This window comes from Chironomus tepperi, unplaced genomic scaffold (assembly GCF_022539635.2).
Source record: "Chironomus tepperi strain 1889 unplaced genomic scaffold, CSIRO-AGI_Ctep_v1 contig_217, whole genome shotgun sequence".
Taxonomy (NCBI): domain Eukaryota; kingdom Metazoa; phylum Arthropoda; class Insecta; order Diptera; family Chironomidae; genus Chironomus; species Chironomus tepperi.
This window is the reverse complement of record NW_027226339.1, coordinates 2,098,310-2,123,166: the sequence shown is the minus strand read 5'-3', so window position 1 is coordinate 2,123,166 and position 24,857 is coordinate 2,098,310. Positions and strand designations below refer to the sequence as shown.

General features: G+C 31.6%; 4 protein-coding genes across 6 annotated transcripts; 1 reads left to right on the top strand and 3 right to left on the bottom strand.

Moving 5' to 3' along the window:
* Positions 1 to 5,257: 5,257 nt before the first annotated feature.
* On the bottom strand, positions 5,258 to 6,890 carry PheRS-m (Phenylalanyl-tRNA synthetase, mitochondrial). The gene is made up of 4 exons (XM_070639943.1): positions 6,701 to 6,890; positions 6,279 to 6,629; positions 5,971 to 6,222; positions 5,258 to 5,911 (listed from the first exon to the last, which is right to left on the bottom strand). Exons 1-4 carry the CDS (start codon positions 6,869 to 6,871, stop codon positions 5,336 to 5,338), a joined length of 1,350 nt encoding a protein of 449 aa, XP_070496044.1. The 5' UTR covers positions 6,872 to 6,890; the 3' UTR covers positions 5,258 to 5,335.
* Positions 6,891 to 7,323: 433 nt separating this feature from the next.
* norpA (no receptor potential A) lies at positions 7,324 to 20,264 on the bottom strand. Of its 3 annotated transcripts, none has more exons than XM_070639845.1 (15): positions 19,922 to 20,264; positions 17,278 to 17,342; positions 16,038 to 16,160; positions 15,763 to 15,960; positions 14,448 to 14,527; positions 11,987 to 12,063; positions 11,521 to 11,680; positions 10,936 to 10,996; positions 10,519 to 10,867; positions 10,417 to 10,433; positions 9,614 to 10,351; positions 9,264 to 9,507; positions 8,413 to 9,184; positions 8,035 to 8,251; positions 7,324 to 7,970 (listed from the first exon to the last, which is right to left on the bottom strand). In XM_070639845.1, the coding sequence occupies exons 2-15, from the start codon at positions 17,323 to 17,325 to the stop codon at positions 7,812 to 7,814; spliced, it is 3,243 nt and encodes a 1,080-aa protein (XP_070495946.1). In that variant the 5' UTR covers positions 17,326 to 17,342; positions 19,922 to 20,264; the 3' UTR covers positions 7,324 to 7,811. The 3 variants fall into 3 exon arrangements, with proteins under 3 accessions (XP_070495946.1, XP_070495947.1, XP_070495948.1); XM_070639846.1 differs by lacking the exon at positions 14,448 to 14,527 and adding an exon at positions 13,290 to 13,369; XM_070639847.1 differs by lacking the exons at positions 15,763 to 15,960; positions 16,038 to 16,160; positions 17,278 to 17,342; positions 19,922 to 20,264 and adding an exon at positions 13,290 to 13,369 and having other exon boundaries at positions 14,448 to 14,524.
* A 309-nt stretch (positions 20,265 to 20,573) lies between these two features.
* Gmppa (GDP-mannose pyrophosphorylase A) lies at positions 20,574 to 22,173 on the top strand. The gene is made up of 4 exons (XM_070639997.1): positions 20,574 to 20,695; positions 20,805 to 21,172; positions 21,231 to 21,750; positions 21,808 to 22,173. Exons 1-4 carry the CDS (start codon positions 20,656 to 20,658, stop codon positions 22,131 to 22,133), a joined length of 1,254 nt encoding a protein of 417 aa, XP_070496098.1. The 5' UTR covers positions 20,574 to 20,655; the 3' UTR covers positions 22,134 to 22,173.
* A 475-nt stretch (positions 22,174 to 22,648) lies between these two features.
* Positions 22,649 to 24,539, bottom strand: NO66 (Bifunctional lysine-specific demethylase and histidyl-hydroxylase NO66). Its single transcript, XM_070639996.1, has 3 exons — positions 24,407 to 24,539; positions 24,150 to 24,357; positions 22,649 to 23,953 (listed from the first exon to the last, which is right to left on the bottom strand). Exons 1-3 carry the CDS (start codon positions 24,411 to 24,413, stop codon positions 22,696 to 22,698), a joined length of 1,473 nt encoding a protein of 490 aa, XP_070496097.1. The 5' UTR covers positions 24,414 to 24,539; the 3' UTR covers positions 22,649 to 22,695.
* Between the last annotated feature and the right edge of the window lie 318 nt (positions 24,540 to 24,857).

Below are 24,857 nucleotides of genomic sequence, written 5' to 3'. Positions count from 1 at the left end.
ATTAAAAAGCTTTGAACTTCCTTCAGCTTTGTCTTGGAATATGAATGTTCTTTAATCAACCATTTAACGGTTAAACTCCAGTGAGTTCTTTTATTGTTATTTGTCATAAATATAGAGCAGTGGTGGGCAACCTTATATTTTTCGCGGTACACTTTAGTGATAAGCCTTGACAAAAACCGCACACGGCATACGGTTCGTGAGATTTCTGAAAATTTTTGATGGCACACAGTTTGCCCTCCACTGAAATAGAGGGTCTCTCATGGGGTTACTGTGTGAGCAACGATACAAAAGTGTTGCGAATTAGAAACTGGCAGGAGTTATCTAAAGACAGACCCAGCTTCCGACAAATTCTAATTGCTGCACTGGGCCCTTGTGCGCCCTCGCTAAGGAAGTCAATAAGTAATGCTTATTTAACTCAGTGTTGTCAAATTTTATAGTCTGTTACGAAAACAAAATAAGAAATGTCATAAACCATGCTATGTGCATTAACAGTCGAGGCAAACCACCAAGGTATGACGTGTCGAAGAAAAAGGTTTAAATAACACTGATCTAACTTCATTGTCTGAGATGAAAAGTGAATGTTTTTTCAATTTATTGTCATTAATGGCACATCCATAAGGATTTGTTCTTAAGTGAATTTAAAAGAATTCATGAATGGTAATTGAAACTGTTGCCAAAGACAGTATGGCATATGGCATTTGGAATTGGAAATTGACAGACGGTAGCTAGCGAAAAAGCAGTTTCAGGCGATATTAAAGGGAAGCTATGGATCACAATTGATCTGTACAGTCAGCCTAGTAAGTAAGCAAGTAAATTTCAATTTCAAGCACGGTAAAGCTTGAAAAGAACATTTTTCAATTAATTCTTCTGAAATTCTATTATGCTTCTAGCTGATGGCTAGAAAAGCTTTTCTCAAATTGAATTAACATACACATATTATCACAAAACAGCAACAAGAATAAACAGGCATAGAATAAATTTCAACACATTTTATTAAACAATTTTTTGTCATAGGTATATAATACACAGTTTATAAACCATCACATCATGTTTTCTCTTGTTGTGACATTGGCTTTCAGTCAACTAAATAAACTCTACTAGCATCAATTTGGTTAGTTTGGTTTTGCTCCAGCCATAGCGATACCTTAAAATTGAGATTAGTAGAGTTGTTTTTATGAAAAATAATCTCAAGCTTCATATGAGGGTGGTGGTTGTTGCTTTTGGTCATGTCCTTGTCGATTATTCTGTTGTTCATAGTCGTTAAAAAGTATCATGTTATCCATATGATTATTGCTTTCCTTCCATGGTTTATAAAAATTTTGCTGATTTTTCGACTCGTCATTTTCAATCATTAAATTCTCAAAATTCTTGTTGTCTCGACCAGTCAAAGATTTCGGTGACTTTTCGGAACTTCTTCTCATTATTTCGTAATCCATCATTGGGCCATAAAGGATATCGTAATTTGCATTATTTAACGGATACGGATGCATGCTGTTTGATCGTTTTCTCACATAATTAAAACAGCAAGTTCTAAAATGTCTCGTTCCACATGCTCGTGCACATTCTGATCCGCAACTATCGCAAGACATAGCTGTGGCAAATCCATATTCCCATATAAGTAGATAAATACAAAACAAAATCAATCCCGGAACTGCTGACTTCATTATTAAAATTCGTGTGATGAGATTTTGTATCCTTAAATGTATATCCTTAAGTTCTATAATGTATGATTTATGCTCTATAACTTCTCATAGTTTTTAGAATTAAACGACTTTCACTTTTCGATCAAAAAAATATTTTTTATTTCCTTTCTTTCGATACTTTTCACTCACGATGCAAAAAAGGAACTACAGAAATTTCCCTCTGTACATCTCCTTATAAAGCATTTGACTTAAGAGCGCAGAAGAAAAAAGAAAAGTTGAAAGAAAATTTTTTTTTTCATTTAACATCAGAGCTGAATTTATAAAAGGAAGGAATCACCACACATATCTCTTCATATTATAATTATAAGTTTAATGATAAAAGTTAATAACGCATGAAAGAATAGTTATAGATGTTCATATGATGTTCATAAATGATGGTGCTAGACAAGAATTTCCTAATTTTAGTGTCGCGAATACACAAACCGAGTTGGTGTGACTAGACAGAGCGAAAATGGACCTGAATCCTTCTTGACTTCATTGTCAACTCTAAACACTGCTAGCATGAATTTTGGTGATTTCCATCCATTAATTCAATCTAATAAGTAGAGGAATCCCCTCCTATGTAAATTTCGTTGCATACACATACACAAACCAATTATCTTTATGTGGTTGGTGATCCCTTAAATGACTAGACTAATATTCTCTACAAATTTCAAACATCACTTGTGAACAACCCCCACATCCAATTCGATGCGGTTCCCATAAAAGTTTCTAAGATTTACTTCGACTCTGTTTCATCAACTTAATGACTAAATAATGAGTGCTAGCGATGATTCTTAAGAAAGTTATTAATTCACGGATTAATCAAGAACAAAAAAATCTAAACATTGCATGATAAGTCACTTTAGTGAGTTGATAATAAATATTCGCGAGCATTACATTAAACTTTGATGATTTAATCAATATGGAAATTTGTTCTGTGTATGCTGTGTGATCATGAGAATAATGGGAAATTGCGGCGTTATAACGATTTGAAAATTATTTAACTCTTAAGTAGTAAATGAAATTGTGACAAAAGCGCATTTTTGTGGCGTGCAACTGTTGTGCGAAAGATACTTTAATGTGGCACGCAACTGTTGTATAATTTTATGTGAAACTCATCCCTAAAGTTCAAATTTTAAACAAAAGTAATCCCTCAGCATTAACCTAACCGACCACGATATAACCCCTGGTATGTAATTTTCAAACTTTGTGAAGGTCGTGCATACACATCCCTTCTTTTTGATGTACAAGGTACGTGAAGCTACTAAAGGAAAAAATATTTTTAGATGAGACCCATAAACGACCGTCTGGACCCCTAATCAATGCTCACCAAAACCAGCACCTGAATCATCAACGAACACTCCATCTACCAGCCAAAACCAAGCATAGCAATCACTATATTGTCATCATGACAACGTCCCATCGACGAATGCACCAAACGTTCCAACATCTTCTATTAATATCACGCCTGAAATAAACAATAAAAATTGCACTAATTACGGTGCTTAAAAATCCTGGTGGCTTACAAAAAAATTATAAATTTCAAACATCATTTGGGAACAACCCCACATTCAACTCGATGCGGTTCCCATAAAAGTTTCCACGATTTACTTCGACTCTGTTTCATCAACTTAATGACTAAATAATGAGTGCTAGCGATGATTCTTAAGAAAGTTATTAATTCATGGAAATTTTTCTCTCAGATACAGCCTGTTATTAATCAAGGGATTACAAAAAAATATTCTATCCTCCAAAAAAAGAGCAGATAAATTGCTGTGCAAAAAGTGCATGATAAGTCACTTTAGTGAGTTGATAATAAATATTCAGCGAGCATAAAACACCTACATTGAAAAAGTTTGTGGAAAAAAATGAATATCCATGCTGTGTCGATAAAACGTTTGTCCTAGATGACACATGTGAGGAAGAAGTCCTAACGACTATAAATTCACTCAAAAAGTCCGCTCCCGGAATTGACGGGATTACAGTTGATATGATAAAGTTTATGGCTGACGATTTATCTCCTTTACTTTCTCATTTGATAAACTGCATTTTCCAAACTTGTGTCTACCCAAAATGCCTGAAAACAGCAATCATCATACCGATCAACAAATCTGGAGACAAGACAAACGTTAAGGATTACCGTCCAATTTCGATTTTATCAATTCTAAATAAAATTGTCGAGAAAATCCTTCTTCAACGTTTAACCAATTTCACAAATGATTACCTAAATTTGATCTATCACAGACAGTATGGTTTCCGCCAGAAATGCAATACTGAAATTGCAACTGTTGAACTCGTACAATATATCCAAGATGCTATCGATAATAAACTCAAAGTCTCGATGATTTCAATGGACCTGCAGAAAGCTTTTGATGTAATCGACATAAAAAAGCTATCAGAAAGTCTCTCAAATGCCGGCATACGAGGAAACGCACTGAAATTGATACAAAGCTATCTCACACAACGTGAACAAGTAGTTAAAGTTGGTGACAAATACAGCTCATCCATACAATTTACTCGAGGCGTAGTACAGGGGAGCATCCTTGGTCCTTGGCTGTTTACGATCTTTATAAACTCCATCTCAAATCTGAAAATATGCGGCGAATTATTTCTTTATGCAGACGACTGCATCCTCGTCAACACACACGAAATGAATGAGCAAATTGAAACCAAAATCAGCAAAGATCTAAAAAAGATAATTAATTATTATTCTTATAAGAACTTAATCCTTAATCAATCCAAGACCAAGTTTATAGTATTTCATTCTTCATATTTTAAAGTCAATGTTCCAGAAACTATTCTCATTGAATCGACAGATGACGATACAGAAAAAATAGCCGGATCTTACTTGATCAAAAGAGCTGAAGTAATTAAGTATTTAGGACTCACAATGGACCCACACTTGAAGTGGGAGGAGCACATTTTTTATGTGGCACAGAACAGTTACGCTTTTAGTAGTTTTATGTGACACACAACTGTTGTGATGTTAGTAATTTTATGTAGTGCACAACAGTTGTGTTAGAAATAAACACAGATTTTGTGCTGCAGCACAAGATGTTGTGCTTTAAATAATGTTATGTATTGCGCAACTGTTGTGCTTTGAGTATATTCATGTGTCATACAACATTATGTGCCACACAACTGTACCACAATATTTTTCAACCAACAAATGTCGATCAAGACAGACACATAGTCAAAATAAGAAGTAATAAGCAATAGATTACTTTAATAAATTGACGAAAAAAATCATATGACGTTGGCTATTAAAATTCCATGAACATAATCATATTTTCATTAACAAAAAAGGGTTTTTGCTATTTTTAATTGCTTAAGTCTCTCCTTATTATTTTTGGATCTTGGAATGACTAATAAAAATCTAGAAATGTCTTTTGATGTTTTCTTAATATTGACAAAAAAAGCATAGCCAAATTGGAGAAGGCGAAACATTAAAAGGACATTAAATATTATGTTGAATTTATGACGTTTAAGACTAATGGACTCATTTCGTAATTAAACTATTAGCTGAAAAGAAATCATATTTTTTTATTGATGTTAAACGCCAACGCATTACATCCCTTGTCAAATTTCTGTATGTAAATCATACATTGCATTTTATTACCTATTAAAAGTTATAGACTAAAATTTTTTAATTAACGAATTTTAATATTGTATTTTTCAATCAGTTCCTTAGATATTGCAGCATGTACATCATTGACTTCTTCTTGTGTTAGTGTATGTTCCATATGACGATAAACTATGCGAAATGTGAGGCTATTCTTGCCGGTTTTAGGATGAGTAAATTTATCGAGCAATGTAACTTGTTCAACTATATCTCCGCCTACACTTCTGACCACATCATAAACGTCGTTCAAGGAAAATGACTCGAAATTGAGTTCAGATGGCAACCAGAAAGAGATGTCATTTGCACATTGTGGATATTGTGAAATCGGCTTATACTTGAAGTTTTTATTTAATTCATCTTCATTGAATTGGTTAAGGAACCCAGAATCTTGGCTCCAAAAAAGTCTAATGTCTGGGATATTGTATATTATCATAGCTAAACGTTCAAGACCCAAACCAAAAGCATATCCAATAGAATTGTGTATGCCAGCCTTTGCAAGGATTTCATTTCTCATTATTCCACAGCCGAGAATTTCAAACCATTTATCATTATAGTAAATCTCAAGTTCCCATGATGGTTGCGTAAATGGGAAATATGCATCGACCTGATTTAGGAATTGTAAATTCTCAATGATTAGTTTAATTACATGTATTCAGCACTTACCCATCTGTATTTAAGCTGCTTGCCGAATAACGACATAACTAGTCTTTCTAATGTATTCTTCATTTCATATTCCATTAATTTAACAGATTCGACTGTATGGCATGGCTGTTTCACTTGATCGATGCACTTCTCAGATGATCCAACTAATTCTGACGATGAATTTACATTCTCACTGAAGTTTTTCTCGAAAATCTCCAGATCTGGATTGTTTTTGAAGAGTTTATCATTATGGACAATTCGTACAGCATCGACCTATATTCAAACTTAAGTTAATTAATTTGATAAAAATTAAAATCACTAGATGTCACCTGATGAAAGACAGGAAAATGAGTAGCATCAATTTCATCTCGTCTATAGACATCTCCAACAACTAAGAAGTTATCAAGTCCTGATCGAAGTAATTCCACTTGATGTGCAGTACAATGAGCTCTCAGCATATATTCACGATTAATATAATAGCAATCACTTTTAGCTCTACTTGGATGATCCTTCGGTATCAATAATGATTCAAAATTCTGATTTACAGACACAATTGGACTCAATCGATCAAAAACACTGAATAATGGAGTTCCTTTCGGGTTTGCATATTCTTTATAAAAGAAATTCACGATTCTTTGTCTCATAATCGACAGTGGATGATGCTTTTTGAAATGTAAATTCTGTAAAGAACAAGATCGGTTATCTCCATCAAAGATCAAAGTCTATAGAACAAAGTTGCACAAGAACTTACCATGTCTAAATAACTTAATATTTTTGGTGTTAAATTGAAGTAATCATCTGATTCATATTTATTATTCTGTAGTTCGATGACATTTTGGACAGGCTGTGTACTTACAACCCTCCTAATTGTCTGAGATACGTGATTAACTTTAATTATCCGAGAACTGAGTTTGAATAGCATTTTTTGTTTTGAAAAAAAATCAACGAAAAGTTGAAAAAAAATTAACGAAAATTTTTTTGAAAAAAATCAACGAAAAGTGCGGGAAAAAAACTATTGGAACTTTGCAGACGATTGGTAAATCCTTAAGCCTTGAAGATTCTCGAGATGAGTCCTCTCCAGACTGTATCGTTTTCGCATAATCAGGTATCATTGTTATCGAAATAACAAAACTATTTAGTCGAGACTCAAACCGACAAAATCTTCCGCGTTGATAATTTTCCTTTAAAAAATTTGAATTTTAAAAATACGTTAAAGCCTACTTGACTCTTTTTTCATGCAAGTTGAATTATTTTAACTTTTATGAATGAATTTACTATCAAATAGGTAATTGATACTAATTGAAGCTGAAAATATAATTCAAAAAACAGAAGTGATCAAGATACAGCACATCCAGCAAAGGAAAAATCAGTAAATTTAGTGTAATTTTACAAGTGAAATTTATTTCTTTATAATTTTAAATTTTACATCTTATTTAGAGGGTTTTCGAGATATTTAAAGGCTCTGCTTCAAAAATTCTAATAATTTTTTAAATTAGATTTTTGGATTTTACTTTGTAACTTTTAATTTTCACTTCTTCATCATCTTCCTTTTTTTAATTTAATAAAATCTTCGATTTTTTTGTTTTATCGTCTTTGGTTTAACTAGTATAAATATGAAATTAATTAATTAAATTGTTTTTGTATAATTTTTTTTGAAAAAAGGGGTGTGTTTTTTCGAGGTGACTATATGTTTGTGATACATGTGGCACAATAACTTTTATTCTTAAAAAGGAGACATTGAAACAGTCTAGAATAGTTGGTTTGTTTTTCTCATTAATGATGATGGGATTTTTTATAGATGAATTAAACTTGTTCGGAAAAAAATGCAATGTACTACGATTAAATCTCATCTTATGATTAATTTAGGCGAAAAATTCGAACTTTTGAATAATTTTATATTCCTCTTCTTCGACTTTCAATACATCTATTAACTTTTGTAAATCATGAGACAAACTCTCGAGTTGCTTATCGTGTGTTATCTTAAGCTTTTCCTTCTCACGATTTTGCTTAATAGTTGCACTCTGTAATATAATTAAGAATTGATTAAACAACTGCTGATAAGAACAATGTAAGCTATAACTTTACCTTCTTCTCATCCATAAATCTCTTGATATTATTCTGCTTCTTCTCACGCAATCTTCGATCTTTTTCACCCTTTGTTTTCAATGTTTTGTCATTAGCAACTTCTTTGCTTGTTTCTACAGATATCTTAGCTTGTTTGGTATTCAATTCTTTGATTTCACGTTCATGTTTAGCTTCCAATTGCTTCATTTGGGCTAATTGAGCCGCTTCCATAAGTTTTCTGCAATAATAAAGCCATAGATTTAAAATTAAAATCGAATTTCCCAAAAAATCAAATTTAAAAAATAACGGTAAAATAAAATTTAAAAAATAACGATTAAAATAAATTTGAAAAAAAAAGCAATAAAATTTAAAAAACAACGGTCAAAAGTTATTAATCACCTTAAAATATCTTGTTGATCAGTAATTTGCTGTTTCAGCATATCCCATTCTTCCTTCTTATGTCTCTCAACCATCTCACTCCATTGAGCATTTTGCTCTTGAATAACTTTACGAATTGAAGCATCATTCTTAATTTCATCCTTGGATTTGCCTTTAATTAAACGCTCAATTGATCCATTTTGAGCCTTTTGTAGTGTCATTCGCTCTTTTGATTGCTTCTTGCGAACTGCATCGAGTTCCTTTTGTTGTTTGCGTGCAGTTTTGACGAATCCTTTCTCCTGACGCAATGAATCGATTGTAACTGGTTCAAAAACTAATGGTTCTTCCTTCTTTTCTTCCTTTTTATCAGCAGCACCTCCACCGGCACTTCCAGATGCTTCTTCAATACCCATTGCTTTCATGTTATCAGATCTTTCTTTCGCTGCGCCCATAAAGGCTCGGGGATCTGAGAGAGCTGCCATAAAGTCCTCAAAACCATCAGGAACATAAATCTTTAATTCAATATTACAGAACAACATAGGCAATGACATGGGGAAATTTGCCTCAGTTCTTAACGAAATATGACGATATCCAGCTTGTAAACCATCTAATGGTAAAATTCTTTGTCCTAATAACTTTCCATTCTCATCATACACACCAAAACGTAAAACTGCGAGATCAGGCAATACAACTTTACGGAACAAGAACGGTTCCTCATTATAAATTGGATTTAATCCATTCGCTGGTACCATTCTGGTACGGAATTCTTTACGAATTGTATCACTTGGTAAACCTAAAAGATTAGACAGACAGCAATTAATAAATTTTAATCCGATGGATTTAAATTTTAATCCTGTGGATTAAGAACTTACCATACATATCAACCTCAACATATGTTCCAACCTTTTTATCAGATAAAAATTGACCTGCTATGACTTGAACTGAACATTGAGCAGCAATAACACCATCGACGGGAGCATCAGCAAATGGATCGAAACTACGATCGGACCGACGCATGAAGTCTGGTTTTAATAAGTAGCCACAATTACCATTGTATTCAAATTTTCCTTGATTAAGTTGTTGCGGCAAATCGGATGTTTGGAAATTCAATGACACCTAAATAAATGTTGATATAGCACAACAGTAATAATAATAGTAATAAAAAAATAAAGTAAATAAGTGAGATCCGATGCGGTTTATTTATAGAATATAATGTGCTTACCATTTGACAACCAGCATTCCAGAAAACTTGCGGCATGTAATTTGATGAATCAGCTCGGGTGCCTTTCGGATAAATACGAGACATTTGACGTTTATTATAGTTTACAAATTCAATAGCTTGTGTCTTAAGTAAATTCATTCCTGTAGTCTCTGCGAATGAGCTCATATTATGATGAATATTTTTCTGTTCGGCAACATCGAAGCCTTGAAATTTAATTGGTTGAGCATAATTAACCATAGACGACAACCATGGATGTACATTAGTTGTTGAGCCTGTATACTGTATTGGTGGAACATCAGCATCACCGCCATCCTGTGACTGTGCATTATTAACTGCTGCTAAAATCTCCTCTGGTTTTCTATCTGGAAGTGCACTAGCATCTTCCTTAACATCATCCTCAATGACGAATTCACCCTGCAAGAATAACTCTAATTCCTTCTTCTCAACTTCAGGCTTTAGTCGCTTATTCTTAATGAGGATCTTTCGTTTTAATAATGACGGCGGGGGCAAAGGCGCTCCCGGTTCAAGTGGATAATCAGGAATTGGTTCCTTTAATAATAAATCACCAAAAATTTCATCACAATATTTTGCCAATTTGTATTGTTGCGATTTACAGCAATGATTCTCAAACGATAAAATTACGGGATAGTCTGATGTTACGAATGCTGTATCTCTTATCGCATAAATGACATCCTTAAATAGAATATCCGTGCACATTGCCATTCCGTGTGTTATAATCTAGATAAATAAGGATATTAATAATGTTATATTTGTGTCTAAAAATATCAATTCTATTGCCTTACCGGCTCTTCATCTTCGCCTATAAAAATTGAAAAAATAGATACAAAGGTAAAGAAAAAATAAATATTAAGCATGTTATATTTAATCGATGATTCTGTTCTCACCCTTTCCATCCCAACAATCAAGCTCCACACATCGGCATCCTGCCAATAAAACTTGACGATACATTTCAACACTCGACTTTCCTCCAAACTGTCGACCAGATAAATAGGTATTATGAGATGAATTTATGTAATAATGTGATAGAGACTGATCCATTTCCATATATATGTCCAATCTGTCGAGAAAAACTGGAGCATTTTCATCTGACATTAAATAACGTATGAATCCGTCCTTCGAGAGCATTTTCTTTGCTATTGTCTCTTCAGATTGTTCATAAGTGTTGATTATCTCCAATGCTCTCTTCTCATCATACAATGGATATAAAATTTCGTTGAGGCGAGGATCACGTTGCTGGTGAAAAAGTAAAAGAAATTGTAATTAAAATTTAAATAAATTTATTAATAAATATTTTGACTTACTTTTTCGTTTAAGAAGTTGACAAATTGCTCGATGTTAATTTCGTTTGCTTTTCCTTGAGTACTGAAATGAGGAGATTACAATTAATTAGTTAAATATTTAGCGGTTTTAAAAAATTCAAATTTTAACGGACTTTGAACATTTAAATGAACTGAACTGAAATGAACTTTTGACGAAAATTTTTCAAAAATCAATTTTTTGGCATTTCTAAGGATAATTGTAGCTTGTTTCTTCAAGTCATAGCTTAATCCACATGCAATTAAACGTTTCAATTGCATTTCCAACTACAAAACTCAATTAAACTTGTAAAATTTCCCAAAAGAAAATTCAAATTCTTTTATCATAGTGTTAGTGTTTACAGCAAAAAAATCGAGAAATTCAAAAAAATTATGTCAGTTATTGATTAAAAATTCTCATAATGAGCACACGTAGATAAAATCAAAAACCTTATCTGATCTAATGAGCAAATATTTTACAATTTCGACCCCAATAATTTCCGCATCATGTCGTATCGCTTAGGTATACGATATGATAACTCTAAATATAATCCCTGATAAAAATAGAATGTTGAATCAGATAATACTTACATGAATCGAAACAATTCCTCAATATCATTACGTGGACAAATTTTATGATAAAGTTCATAGAACTTATCGAATGTAAAATCTGCCTTTGGAACAGATTCATTTTTACCGCATGGTAATTCCAGGTCCGATAAACATTGATAAACCAACTTCTCGGTTTTACCTGAATGGATGAGAAATAGGAAAATAGTAATTACAATATCGAATGTATTACTGCTTGTTTAAAGCAATTATTTAAGTTTTTTTTAGCTAATTATAGACTAGATTAATGCAAACTAGTCATGGAAAAAAAAGGTTAAAATGATTGTATTTAAAATAATAGACTTGGGTGTGAATCGTTCGTTATTAAAGATAAAATTAGATAGCATTCATAACTTTGTTCTTGCTTTTTTCATGACAGCTCTATCTATTCGATCGTTTTCTAATGAAAATGTATGAGAAAAATTCTCATCAAATTAAAAATATTTACCTGATGCAAAAGTACGAGCGATAACTTTTACTGGAACATTTCCTTTTACATCGACAGTAAATCCCAAACGCATCCAACTGTTAATATATATGATAGAGAGAGAGAGAGAAAAGAAATAAATAAAAATTTATTTTAATTCATTGAATAATTTCAAAATGTTTTTTAGCCATATAACTAATGAGATTTACATAATATGAAATTTGCTTTATAGACACAAATAAGGAAATGATAAAGAACAACGACAAATGGATGTTTTGAAGCGCATTCTTGTGGACGCAAGCTGTTGAATTCCAAAATTTCTTTAATTTGAGCTTTTGGACTTCAAAAAGCTTAAAAATTCAAATTTTCATATCTTTGTTTACAAATTTTTGGAACTAAATTGATTTAAATTTTTGGTCAAATTTACCATTTCAGGATATAAATTCATACACTATTACCAATCTTCTGGAAGATCACATCTCAATATTCTGCAACTACTCTGTTAAGAGCTTTCAAACAAAGCAAAAATGATTAAAATTAAGATTTTAAATGAAACTTCGAGTAATAGACTTTCTGTACTAAAATGCATAACCTTAAAATTTCATATCCTATCCTAGAAAAAAAATGGTTTACCCTAAACGGCAAAGAGTACGCATGATACTCAAAGACCACTACGGAACCAAGCGGTCAAACAAAGATACCGCTTTTAGGTACCGTAGTAGTCATTCTGTATCATTGCTGTTTCATGCATACAATTTGCCTATTAAGGTTATCGCCTTTTTGCTCTATATTTTTATATCCAATAACATCCGCTCGAGGAACCAAAATGCGTTCTCGCAAAAATGCGCTTCAAAAAGTGATATTAGACTGAGAAAAGGAAATGAAAATGAACATAATATTTACAAAAAAGAAAGAAATATTGAAAAAAGAAAAATTATAGATAAAGTAATAAAGTAGCGATTAATTTGAGGAACGAAATACGCTTGGGAAATTGACAAAATTAGTTATTTTTCATTGAAATTATTAATATTTGAAGAATTGACATTTAGTGATGGGAGACTTGAATCTTATGACAGAACATGAAGCAGATTTAGGTAATTAATATTTTTAAATGAATAAAGGCACAAAGCTTGTATGATTTAATTAATGTGACACAAAATAAAATGTTGTCGTGGATGGATATGCAATGTGGTGTGTAGGTCACGATGCGAAATTATTTTAGCGTACTTTAAACCAATAAAAAATTTTTAGTATTATTGATTCAATTAAGCAGTGGGAAAAAAACAGTTCGACGCAATCCAATTAAAAGCTTTAAGCCACTTACTGCTTCATAAGCATGGTTCTCGGACATGCATTAGTTTGTTTGGAATTATGAGTAATTTCTCGAAGGCCCCTTTGCCACTTCTGAATAAAAAGAAAACGGTTTAAAAAAAAGAAAAAATAAAAAAAAGAAAAAAAAAACGAAAAAAAAAATGTAAATCATAGCAAATTCCAAAATGCGCCAATTTCGAGGAACTGACACGTTTTCAAAACGGAAGCTGTGTGTATTGAGAATCAGTGTTGTTATCCGAGTCATTTGAACGGGTCTGCATTATAGATATTTGTAGAGATCATACAGTGACTACAATGTTGATCAATCTGTGTTACGTCCCTGAACATAAGTGAACGGCACATTAAATGTGTGTCAAGAAAAGCTTTGTTGAATTGACGTGTGCCGTACTGTAGGCTTAAATAATTGAAAACTTAACTAAGTATCTAAGACATCCACAATTAATCAGAGTCTTTAATACAGTCTTAACTGAATAAGATGACTCCTCTACATTGATATTACTGAGTCGTTCCCTAACAGATCAAGAGCATGTTCTCGAGAGCTTGCTCACTGTTGCTCACTTTATGAGCATGGTCGTGAACGTTGCCGTCACATTACTCTGGTTTTGAGACATTCTAGGGCTGCCATACATCACATACAGGTCCAACTCATATTCTGTACAACGTAAACAAATATCCAGCTAACAACACTGCTGTGATTCATATAACTGATCCATTTGTTATCTTCAATTCACAACTTCCGCAAATGAAAAGATCTGTAAAGTCTCAAAGTCAAGCGCACCTTAGTCAAATCATTAATTTCATCCCATTTGTGAGAGAAGAAGAAATTCTTGTTTGCAGCATTTGTACAAACAATGCCGTAAATTATAATAAAAATGAGATAAATGATTTAAACATGCATTTTTCCAATTTGTCTATGCTGAATAAGTCTTATTATTTTTAGGAAACACTCAAATCAATACACCGTAAATGGTTTTTTGTAATATAATTAAAAATTCCAAAGAAAAAATATATATATAGTATTAATATAAAGCACATAAAACATGGTTTTTAGTAACCAAAAATACAAGCTCCGTTGGTTATTAAAATAAAGGAAAATCAAAAAACAAAAAGAATCGTTGAAAAATTGATGAAATTTTTTTTTGTTACTTACTGTTTTTTCAAACAGGTCATTGGACAGAAATTGTTCGCTTTACCATTATGTGTTATCTTACGAAGACCTTCTAACCAGATCTGAGATAAAGTAATAAAATCACAAAGAATTTTCATCATAAACTCTTGCCATTAAGCAGATTTAGGAGAGTAAGAGTTGAGAATGCATGAATATATACTTTTTTTTAAAAAAGAATTTATGGAATCTCTGTATTGGATGTTTTGTGTATTAATCTGACTGTTTGATGTGATTTGTGTGAGCCTCGACGAATGAGATTTTTAGGAAACGTTGTAGCAACTGTTGTGGAATCATTCAGAAAAATGCAATGAAAAAGGCTCTCGAAGAGCTTTTTGACTTTGTAAAAGCTTTCAAAAAAGCTCAAAATTCGAAATATTTGTTTACAAAATGGACAATTTCTTGACAAACGGATGATGTTAAAGTAGCTGTAAACCTAAAGTTTTTCATTTTAGTTGTTGAAGACTTGGAAAATTGGCAAAAAATGCACCAAATTTAAATATTTGAATTTTGACATTTTTTGAAAGCTTTTTAAAAGCTCCCACGAAAAGTCATTAAAGTTGCTACATATCGTCGAGTCGTAAGGAGTGTTAATATACATATATGTGCTTTTTATTTCCAAAACCTCAATTATGATTGTTATAGGACAGTATTGACAATTAATTACGGTTAAACAGACAGAAATATTCTCATCATATAGAACAGCATGTAGACCGAAACTTGTGTGAATTTGTTAGTTTGATGAATTGACAAAAGACCTTGCTTTTGTGCTATCACGTATTGTTGATTCCTATTCATATGTACTGAATTATTACATTTTAAATTAACTTATTGTTGATTGAATGAGAAAGGTTAGTGTCTAGAGATCTTTTTTTTTATATCTAGAGAAGAATATAGAATTGTGTGTCAAGTAAAGTGTTGCTGACTAAAAAAAATCTATACACATGATGCACGTGATTAATTGAATATTATATTTCATACAGTATTATTGCCATATAGATGCATAGATTGTTAGTATTAAATTCACGAGTGTTTCCTCATATTTATATATGCAATGTTGTCGACGATTGTTAGTTGTTTATCTTCATCATAACTATTTCTATTTTTTCTCCTTTTCTATTTCCATTGTTGTATTTGCGGAATATCTTAGTAAATGGAAATTAGATTGAAATTTCAAGGTAAACTTTTCTCATCACCAAGATTGTGCGTTTACTTCCATGTACTAAGCATACGCGTGTGTAATTAAGATAGTATCAAGAGAGAGAGCATCATAATAAGAAAATAATAAACAGATACGAACCTTGGCAAGTTCAGCTGATGGACAAATTACATGCTGATAATTAATATTAATATAATCTGTTCCCGAGCATATTGTCAAGGATTTATCCTCTAATGATTCACCGTGTCGATTAAACAATTGATTTGTCAACTTCATATCCTTAGGCAAACCTCCAGCACGAATATCACTGACTTGACATAATTCAATAACATCACCTTCCTGTATATGAAGATAAAGAGACATGCTGATTTATTTCTGTCGATTCTTCAAGTTTTTCTCTTTTCACAGACACTCACCCTACCCTCACTTTTCCAATAAATGAAGAATCCATATTCATCCACTTTGAATGTACAATTCACCTCCAATTCCGTATTATCCTTTTCTTCTGTCCATCTATCGAATACGGCACCTTGCGTCAGCTATATCATTTATTATTTAAATAAACAAAATTACAGATTATTAAGAATGAAGAAAGGTCAGGTTAATTTAACTTGTTATAACTTCGACTAGACATAGACTTTACCTGACTACACTCTAAATGTGTTTGTACATTTGGTTAAATTAATTTAATAGCGGTGAATTACTTTTTAGATTCTTATTTTGAGATTATTATAAGAACACCTGTAATGCATGTCAAATAGGATTAACTTAAGAGTTGTAAGATTTCTCCGAACTCAGATTTTGTGAATGGAGAATATCAAAAAAAGTGCTTATTCATCGTTTGTTTTTGTAGCAAGGTAATAAGTCTAAATAATTCATTCTTTTCATTAACAGGGCAAGCTAATTCGGGATTTTGATTTTTTGCAACTCATCTAGAATACTTTAATGACACATAAGTCAGTTTCACTAATTGGTCAAGTATTACTTTAATTAAGGATTCGTTGAACGAATCCATAAATAACGTACGTTGAGTTAGTGGAGGGTTTAAGTAACTATATCATTTCTTTTGGGTTTTGAACTGTTCACTATTTTAGGACACAATTAGACTAAAAATAACGACAATTAAAGTCATTTAAAAAGGGTTACAGACCCTTTTCCATCTTTGTCACAAAATCGTCCCAAACCTTAAACTGGCTCTTTAGAAGTTGGATATCATTTATGAACGACCAATAAACAAGATTCATTGAGATTAATTAAGAACACTCAGTTCAAAGTTTTAGAGAGCAACATATAAAAACTGTCACGCAACATATTAATGTGTTGCATCTGCATGGTTCAAGAAACATCAAATAAACGTGTTACAACTAAATCCAATTTGGACCATACACTATTGTCACATTTATGTGTCACGCCACTGTCATGCAACACATAGTTTGTCCACTTCTGCCTTAAATAACAGAAATTCACAGTTCAAATGCACTGAATATAAATCAATCACAAATCACTTTGACAACCTTAAAATCATCATTTACACCACTAACTGTATCCCCCAAAAAATCACAATATTTTCATGGTAAAAGTCTATGTCAATAAGATCACGCACAACACAGATAAAGTAACCCTGAAAATAAAAAGAAGAAAGAATCTAAAACATACCTCATCAGGAACCGGAATTTGCCAATTGAATTCAAATTTCTTTGTCATCTTTTTAAATCACAATTCTGAGAAGAAAGAAAAGAAGAGGAAAAAAATATGAAAATGGGAAAATATAGAAAAAAATGAATACGAGAGAGGAGAAAAAAAAAATTGTAACTGAAATTGTTTGCATATGATATTAAATAAACACACGTATATAACGTTATCGCCATTTACGTCATCGAACAATAAATTTATTACATTCATAAGGAGTAAAAAAAGGACTTTTTTTTACTCACAATACTTTTTTTTGAATGGAACTGAATGAAACTTAGACGTCAGAAAAGAATAAGGAAAATGAGGAAAACTGAGATATTACTTTTTATAAAAGCTCAAGTTCACTTGAGAAGTACTTAAAAGATGAAGCAGAATAAAAAATAAATCGAGAATTTCTAACTAACTAGATAGAAGGAAGATGTGACCGAGCACTTCAAGGAATTGAAAATGACTAAAGTTTCAGTTTTTGTGAAAGAAACAATTTTAGTATTTTGAATCAGTAGCAAACTAACAAGTGAAACCTTAAGTTAATTTCATACATGTGCATACATTACCTTCCTATTCTATTTTTTTAATTGGATTATAAATGTTCTATTGAGATAGTATGTAGAGGTAAAGTGAATAGGCAGTTTAAATTGTTATTTTAAATCTATTGAAACCAATACATTTACTCAATTTTGTTTTTTATTCATATTATTTGATAGCTTGTGCTTCATAAACGCTCATCATTTTTAAAATCAATGCTGTCAATCATCAAAAGTGTTTTATACATCCTTTTGTGTACTATGCTAAATTGATGTATGTATGTAGTTATTTTTAAATCATATGTGCGATGTTCATATTGGTTATTGGTGAATTTTCACAGGTGTGACTGCAATTGTCCGTGTCATGTCGGTTTGTCTATGGCGTAATTTATAAATTTCTTTTAATTAAAGACTTAACCGATTTATTCAATTCAAATTTTATTTTGAAAAGGCTTTGTAAATTTTGAAATTTTTTCAAATATTTTTTGACCGTTAAATTTTAACGAAAACTAGCCGATTCTATTTAAATTTAATTTTTTCAGCGGATTTTAAAATTTTGAATTTTTTTCAAATATTTTTTGACCGTTAAATTTTAACAAAACTTGCAATTTTACTTTAATTTGAATATATTTAGCACGTTAAGTTTTGGCGTTTTGCAATCTAATGCGCTCTTATTCCACAATCCACAGCAGACAACGTCCGTAGAAGTGTTTATCATGGAAAAAAATAATATTGGACGAAGGTGTAAAGAAATTCATTAATTTAAAAATAAATATTTTTATTTGTCTAAAAAAACGAGATGAAAACAAAAACGAGGGGATAGTAGAAAAATGTTGCACTGAATCGTACACCTGTTATATCCAATTCAATATGAAAATGAATTGAAACTGTCTATTTGTGAAAGGCAATTCTATTTGCTTTAAAATTTAATATCAAGAATTATGTTAGAGTGACGATTGACAAGGTCGGGTTAAAGCATTACAAACATGAACGATAGGTCACTTGTCATTTTAATTTTTCTAAAAGTACAACATGTAATTTAACTAATTGATTTAACGCACTACGTTGTTAATTATTGATTCTATATTTTATTGCCAATGTAATGCTGTAATTAATTATTACTTTCAATTCGTTCGGGTTTACAATGTATTTATCATCGGATTAATTTTAAATCCTATTGGATTTATTTAATCTTACTAGATCGACTTGTAATTCTTGATTTAAGGACCCATCTATGAGGCAATCTATCACATTATATACACAAGCACTGATTGACAGTTATCAAATATTATGTGTAATCTAGGATTATCAACAAATTTGATTAAATAGACCAAGAACATTTGTGCACAGCATCTCTAAATCAATTCTTTGTGTTTATCTTTTCGCTTTTTTTTTCTCTATCAACAACGATGCAAATAAAGTCACAAAAAAACTGCGCGCATCCACTAAATATACAAGAGATAATAATAATATATATAAAAATTTTATATTAAGTACCTAGTAGGTAATCGAGTGAAAAATGTTTAATTTTTTCGGATGCTATTTTCTTTTCTTTAATCTAAACAATCTTGGGGAAATACTAATATTTAATTTTTTTTATACAATGTATAATTTTCAAATAATCGAGTCTTATTTCATAGATAGTTGGGTATCATCTCCGATATAAATTGCAGAATAATAAAATTATAATGTTTCTCTTCACACAGTTGAGCCAATAGCCAGCCACTTTATAATAAAACAAAAGAGTATATAAACATGAGAAGTTTTTTTTGCTTACATTTTAAGAGATGATACTCTTGCCAAATACACGAAACACAAAAAAAAGAACTAAATTGTAACAATCCAAAAGTGTGTCTATTTTATATTATTGATATGCTTTTATATTTCATTCGATTATTTTATATTGTTATCAAAATAGAAATATTGCGTGACCAGTTCACAAACGTTTTGAATACTTCCGATGAAGGCAAACTTCCGAAAAAATCTTAATTATGCTTGTTTTGCTTATTTTTTTCTTTTCTCTCTCTTCGCTGGGTGTTGTTTATATTGGAATGTCTTAATTTTGTTGATAAAAAGTCACTCACCAATCGATGTTAGGCCTCAATGTTGAAATAACTCGTTGCACAAATTAAAAAGGATTAACACAATGGAAACTTAAGGATAATAAAATAAATTTTCAATAAATTTCCACTTCCATTGAATTTTCAATTTTCATATTTTTTTTTTCTTTCTTTTTCACTCGCACACAAATTTTCTTTCTTTAATTTTTCATTTTAATCAAATTTTCTGAATTACTTTTCTTTTTTCTTTTAAGCTTCCGACTATCAACTAGCTGTTAAGTTGTCTACAGATTAAAAACGAATGAAACTAAACCTTATTTTCTTTTAGAAAAACTAGTATTAAGATTTTTTCTTCTCATCGACGACCGTCGACTGTCGACTTAATGTTAAGTATAATTTTCTTCATTGGTTACTTTGTTGATCTGAGTAAATCGAGTAACCATTTTTTAATTATCAACGGTCAAAATAATTTCAAATAATCTACTTACCTAGTTCAAAGTTTGAACTTCGTTTTAAATTACGAATTTCCGTTATATTTTTAATATTCAATTTTCGTTAATTCTATTTTTTCTTAATTTTAATTGGAATATTAGTTATCATTAGTATGATATGAATATCGACACAAAGGAACATTTGTTCAACAGCTCTGCCTGTTTTTATTGACGTGTTTTATTTATAGTATAATAATCATAACAAGCAGTCAGCTTTCAAGCAAATAATTAATTTTAAAGATTTCTCAATCATAAATTGATAATAAAATGTTAAAATCAGTCATATTGATTGGTGGAGATCGGAAAGGTAAGTGGAATCATCTGTTACATCCATAATTAACGTATTTGGATTAATAATGATGAATATTGAATTCGTGGCAAGTAATAAACAATGACTCATAGATTACTCTTATCAGGTACGCGATTTCGTCCCTTGTCTCTGGATTTTAGAAAGCCATTATTTCCAATTGGAGGATTACCAATCATCGAGCATCATATTCAAGCATGCACGGAATTAAAAGAAGTCCAAGAAATATTAATTATTGGATCTTACAATTCGTCGGAAATGAAGAGTTTCTTGGATGAAGTTCAAGCTAAGTACAGTATTAATATTCGGTATCTTCAAGAATTCGTTGAATTGGGAACAGCAGGTGGACTTTATCACTTTAGAGACCAGATAAGACGTGGAAATCCAGAGGCTTTTTTCGTCCTTAATGGTGACGTTTGCGCTGACTTTCCATTGAGGCAACTATATGAATTCCACAAAAGCAAACCCAAAGCACTAGTAAGATTTTCATATCCTTTTTATGTATATCCAGTAGAAATAATTCTAATTTTTGTAGGTATCAATATTAAGCACAGAGGCTGACAGAACTGAAAGTGTTAATTACGGATGTCTAGTAACAAACAAAGTTACTGGAGAAGTAACACATTATGTCGAGAAACCAAATTCCTATGTATCTCCATTAATTAATTGCGGCATCTACGTTTTGTCTACTGACATTTTCCCAGCAATTGCAAATGTGTTCTATTCACGAGGAGAATCTGGTGACTGGAATGGAAATGGCATTAAAGATGAAGGCCATATTCAATTGGAGCAGGAAATTCTTCAACCGCTTGCAGGAACTGAGAAATTATACACAATTTCATTGAATATGAAGTGGTCGCAAGTTAAGAATGCAGCATCAGCAATTTATGCAAATCGTCAGGCATTAGAACTTCAACGCAAGCATTATCCTGAAAGATTTACATACAAAACTAATTGCACAATCATTGATAACGTATTCATACATCCAACAGCACAAATTGATGATACAGCTGTTATTGGACCAAATGTTTCTATTGGAAAGAACGTTGTCATCGGTAAGTCGTATGCTTTTAATTCTAATTCTAGATACATAACACGTTTCTTCTTATCAGGTCCTGGAGTGAGAATTCGAGAATCCATCATACTGGATTATTCAACTGTTGATAGTCATACTTTGATCATTCATAGTATAATTGGAAGAAATTCAAAGATTGGTAAATGGACGAGAATTGAAGGAACTCAAGTTGATCCAGATCCTAATAAACCTTTCGCAAAAATCAAGAATCTTCCACTGTTTAATCAGAATGGTAAATTAAATCCATCGACTGCAATAATTGGAAATGGCTGTACTGTATCTTCTGAAATTATTTTGCTAAACACTATTATTTTGCCAAGCAAGGAGCTTACACGTAGTTTTAAGAATGAAATAATTTTATAACTGTATTACAGGACTTCAATAAACGCACTTTATTATTATTTTTACTTCTAATATGGATCTTACATGCTACGGACTTTTTTCTTTTCTCGATACACGCTCATTTTTTGCACTGAAAGTGAAGAAATTCAATTAATTATGTTAACTGGATTGTATAATTAAGATATATTATTACTTACCATACGGATCGAACTTAATTAATTCTAATTTGTCGGCTAATCTTTCTCTAATTATGTTAAATCTATGTCCAGATACCATGCTCACCATTTCGACCATAATTGCCCTAAAATACGCAATGTTATCAAATGACTTCTTGTGATTCTTGAAGATTAGGAAAAGTTTTATAGCTATACTTACTTGCTCTTGGCTTTTTTGAGCAGAATATTTGTTAAAAACATTATTTAATATTTCAAAAATACTATTGGGAGTCCTTTATTTAGATAATGTCAACTTAGATAATTTTTCAGTCCAAAAACCCCCTAAATGGGGAGCGAAACTAAGCAACTACAAAGTTCAAATTCAATTTGACAGTTAGTGGATTTCTATTTTATTAAGAGTCAGTAATTCAATCAACAGTTATGTCTGTCATTAATAATCCTTTCTCCCATAAATCAGAAACGATAGCAATCTTTCTTTCATCATCCTCAGCAGGCAAGTCAGCTACAGCAATAAAATCTGGATAGCTATGTACTAATTTTGCTATAACTACAGTATCATCTTCCTCAATTTCCATAAATGTAGGCTCAAATTCGTGATATTCCTTAGAATTTTCCGTGTGGAAGTAGACTCGATAAGTGTCTTCTTCCTCGACCAGTCTTAAAATGTTTGCCTTTAACAATCTAATGTTTGTTTCAGCTGTTATTTCAAAAGGTAGGCTGACTTCTCCATCTTCAATTTCGACTTTTTCACCAAAAGCTGTTCTCTGTTTCTCGTGCTTAGAAATATATGGAGGAAGTGCATCCGTTTGGAACTTTTTACTCATTTGATCAACAGCATTATCAATATTTGCATGATCAAATATGCGACTAAATAACTGCTTAATATGATCTCTAATTTCATTTCGTTCATTAGAATCAACATCGGAATGAACTGATCCACAGACTTGATGAATATTTAGTGGCAATCCTTGACGGAATCTAACATCTGATTCTATAGCTTGTTTCAATGCTGCTGGTACTAAATGTTCTAATAAATCAGCATAAGAGTTCTTTTGATACATTGAGACAGTGATGTGAAGTGAATGATGTCCATCGATAGCTACACCTTGATGAATATATCCTCTTGGAAAGTACAACATCTCTCCAGCTTCTAAAACAATGTCAATTATCGGTTCGCCGATCTCGTCCTGTGAAAAATTAACAGATGAATTCCTTGCCAAGACTTCATTAGCCGTTCTTGGCTCATAAATTCTCCAATGCTTTTGACCTTCAAGCTGTAATATAAAAGCCTCGATATCATCATAATGTGGAGCAAATCCTTGAGTATCTTTAGGAGTTAAATAAACATTAGTTCCGACCATACAATGGAAATACTCTTGCAATTTTGCGTTCATCTTAAAGACTGTTGGCACAAATGTTTGTGGATTCAAAAGGCGAATTGAACATCCTTCATCATAGAAGCTCCATAAGCTTGAAGTAACTTTTCCTTCTGGATTATGCGTTTCTCTGGCTCCATCACGATAAGATGTTATATCCACATTCTTCGTATATTCCAAATGATTCTCTCTAATCATGTTTTGGATGGTTTGCATCGTCATTAAACTTTGATAATAGCTTTTGTTGTTCGGTCGTTTAATGTGCTTTGGCTTCTTTTCCCAGTAGTTACTGAAATATATGATTTTGTAATTGTAATGTGTTTATAAGATTAAATTTTAAAACATCCAGTCAGCTGGATCTTTTTATAAACTATCAACATCATGTTGATTTCAATAATAATATCGATCTTAAAGGATATCCAACAGTGTATGAAATTAAATACATGACAAACATCACGTAGGTAACAAAAAAAGCCATTCCCTACCTCATAAACTCATCCACCGACATTGGATTAATAATCCACTCAAACATTTCCTTCCCTTCCTCAATACTGTCATGTTCCTTCTTTGTATGCATCATTTTAGTTACTTCCGATGAATTTCCATTACTGCTATGTTGAATCTTTTGTTTTTTATAACCAATATTTTTACTTGGATCAACAATTTTAATTCTTTTTACTGATTTCTTTTTATCTACAAATATAATAGTTATTTGATGTTAACAACTATATAAAATGCTTACTATTCATTACTATTCTGCTTATCAGCGGTTTTAAAAGTCAAAGAATCGCCTATTTCAGTGATTTAAATGCTTATTTGCAGAATGTTGCCGAAAAATATTCAAATCAATTGTTGACACATGCCGACGTTAAGCCTGAGATGTGAAGTTCGCCGGTAAATTAGTACTAATCGTTCTGAATATTTATTGATATTTTACCTGATTAATTTTGATATTTTGAGAGTTTTCAGAAGATTTTAAATGAATTCAGTGATAGTTTTTCACTTGAAAAGAGTAAAAATGATTATTGTTTGTAAAAAATCCATAGTAAGTGACGACAGCATACCGGTGTACTTTTGTTACACGGAAAGGCTATGCGTCAAAAGGAATCAAGTTTGAACAGCTGTGACTAAGAATTGAAAACGCATTTAAATTTTTTATTTTGTATTGCTTTGATGTTGTGTCACATTTGTGC